The sequence below is a fragment of the Austrofundulus limnaeus genome, unplaced genomic scaffold (genome assembly GCF_001266775.1).
Source record: "Austrofundulus limnaeus strain Quisiro unplaced genomic scaffold, Austrofundulus_limnaeus-1.0 Scaffold371, whole genome shotgun sequence".
Lineage (NCBI taxonomy): Eukaryota > Metazoa > Chordata > Actinopteri > Cyprinodontiformes > Rivulidae > Austrofundulus > Austrofundulus limnaeus.
Window position 1 is genome coordinate 153,307 of NW_013952773.1, and position 2,405 is coordinate 155,711.

General features: G+C 43.2%; 1 protein-coding gene across 1 annotated transcript in view; it reads left to right on the forward strand.

The window, feature by feature from the left end:
* The window catches only part of ulk2 (unc-51 like autophagy activating kinase 2), a gene marked incomplete in the record, with an annotated part of 63,825 nt that overhangs the window by 59,560 nt on the left and 1,860 nt on the right, over positions 1-2,405 (forward strand). Inside the window, 4 exon segments of the mRNA XM_014023464.1 lie at positions 581-759; positions 828-946; positions 1,025-1,182; positions 1,256-1,391. Of these exon segments, the coding sequence (XP_013878918.1) occupies positions 581-759; positions 828-946; positions 1,025-1,182; positions 1,256-1,391 (592 nt within the window).

Consider the following 2,405-nt stretch of genomic DNA (forward strand, 5'->3'; position numbering starts at 1 on the left):
CTTTTACTCAGTACTTTTACTTTTAATACTTAAGTAGATTTTGTGTCAGAAATTTACTTTAGATACTTAAGTACAAAAATATCAGATACTTTAAGACTTTTACTCAAGTAATATTTTTAGAGAAGACTTTAACTTTTTCCAAAGTATTTTATGATAAGATACTTGTACTTTTACTCAAATATCACTTTGAGGTACTTTAYAMRACACTGACTCTTTCTCTGTTTAAAGTGTATGACTGCACAAAGTGTGAAATAAAAGACTGGATCCTAAATTCAGTTAATCAGCCTCAAATTTCCTCCACGCTCATTGTGTTTAACATTCCTAATGTTTTCTATATTAGGAGTAATGTGTAGTAAAGCTGCTGATATGTATAGTTTGTTCTATGTTTTTATATTTTATTTTTGCTTTATATCACCTTTGTTGGAGCCTCTTGATTCTCAGGTGACCTACCTGGTAAAATAAAGGTTATCATAATTTTTTTAATGACATAAATAGAGTTACTTGCATTTTAAAGAGGTTTTTTTGTCTTTCGTCCTCTCAGCATGGTTTTTAAATGTCAGCTTTGTGTTTCCCTGTGCAGCGCGAGCACACAGACACTTTGATCCACCTCAGGATGATGCTTTCATTTACCGACTGCGTCCTGGAGATGGCAGCGTTCCGAGCCCGGGGAGCAGAGCTGGGCGTGTCGGCTGCGTCCCTCTACCCTCCCCAGGACAGCGTGGTTGTGGACCAGATCAGCCAGCTCAGCAAAGAGTGGGGGTAAGGAAACAAAGAGCCGCCTCAGTCTGTAACAGAGCTGCAGTTACTTACTATGCTGCCCCCTGCAGGCAGGTGGAGCAGTTGGTGCTCTACATGAAGGCAGCTCAGCTCCTGGCCTCCTCTCTCCATCTGGCCAAGGCTCAGATCAAATCTGCTAAACTCAACCCATCCTCTGCTGTCAAACAAGGTGAGAACCTCCTTCCTCTGCCGTTAGCATTAATGTTTACAGATTCACAGATTCAAGCCTGTCTCCTCCTCCTCTCAGTGGTGAAGAGCTTAAATGAGCGCTACAAGAGCTGCATCTCCCTCTGCCGCCAGCTGACGGACAAACTCAACCACTTCTTCTCTGACAAGCAGCGCTTTGCGGATGAGATCAACAGCGTGACTGCTGAGAAGCTCATCTACAACCAGGCCGTGGAGATGGTGAGTGGCGTCAGGTGCAGGTGGAACAAAGCTGAAGCCTGGAGAGACGCTGACCTTTGTGTTCCTGTGTCAGGTTCAGTCGGCAGCTCTCGATGAGATGTTCAAACAAACAGAGGACATAGCTTACCGCTACAGCAAGGCTGCCATGCTGCTGGACGGCCTGTCCAAGATCCTGCAGGACCCGGCCGACATCGACAACGTCATTAAATGTGAGCGCACAGGCTCGACGTGTTCACCAACAGCTTCAGTAGGATCTTTCTTTAAGAAACAAAGATTTGTGCTGAAATATGACGGAGTATTAGGGCCACACAACAAGATTTATTTTATTTTTAAATTACGAGAATAAAGTCATAATATTACGACATTAAAGTCGTTAAAATAGTCATATTAAGAGTTTAAAGTCATAATATTAAAGTCGTAATATTATGACTTTAAAGTGTAACTTACCCCGCCTGTGAAAAGATAACTCCGCCCCAAGGCGAAATTTGAAAAATGCATCAAAGTGGGTAGGGGAGGGGGTGTGGGTGGGGAACGGGGGTTAGAGAGCGGAGGTGTGGCCAGGAAGAGAGAACGTGACAGGCAGCTAGCATTAGCATAATTGATGCTACATGGAAAATGACCACAGTATCGCAGAGAGTTACATCTCTGAACGTCTGAGGTGGAGGATTTTCACCCCACACCAGCCTTGGACAGAGGAGGAGGAGCGCTCCTGACAGAAAAAAATAAAAGCATACAGCTGCTCATGATCGCTAGTTTAAATCAGGAATAAAAGTAGTTTACCTGTATAAAGAGCCCTAAAATCCATAAATTTTGCAGAAAATCCTTACAACTCGCAGGGGGGGGGGGCTGCGGACATGAAAGCTCCTGCTGCGAAGCAGGAGGAAAGGAGAGGGGGGAAAGTAACTTATAGCGGCAGAACAGGTTGGAAGATGGCTGTTTGATGTTATTTATTGTTTTTAAATCATCCTATAGGCTCTGRCATGTTAGATAAATTTGAAAATGAGGTTTTTAAAATATCCGTAAGACTTGAAAAAATCCGTGAGATTGCTCTATACCTCCGTATACCTGCAAAATGATGTCAAATCCTCATAATTTACAGATAATCTGTATAAGTTGCTGCCTTTCTTTCCCTCCTCTGGTCTCTTTCTCTCTCTCTCTCTCTCTCTCTCTCTCTCTCTCTGTGTGTGTGTGTGTGTGTGTGTGTGTGTGTGTGTGTGTGTGTG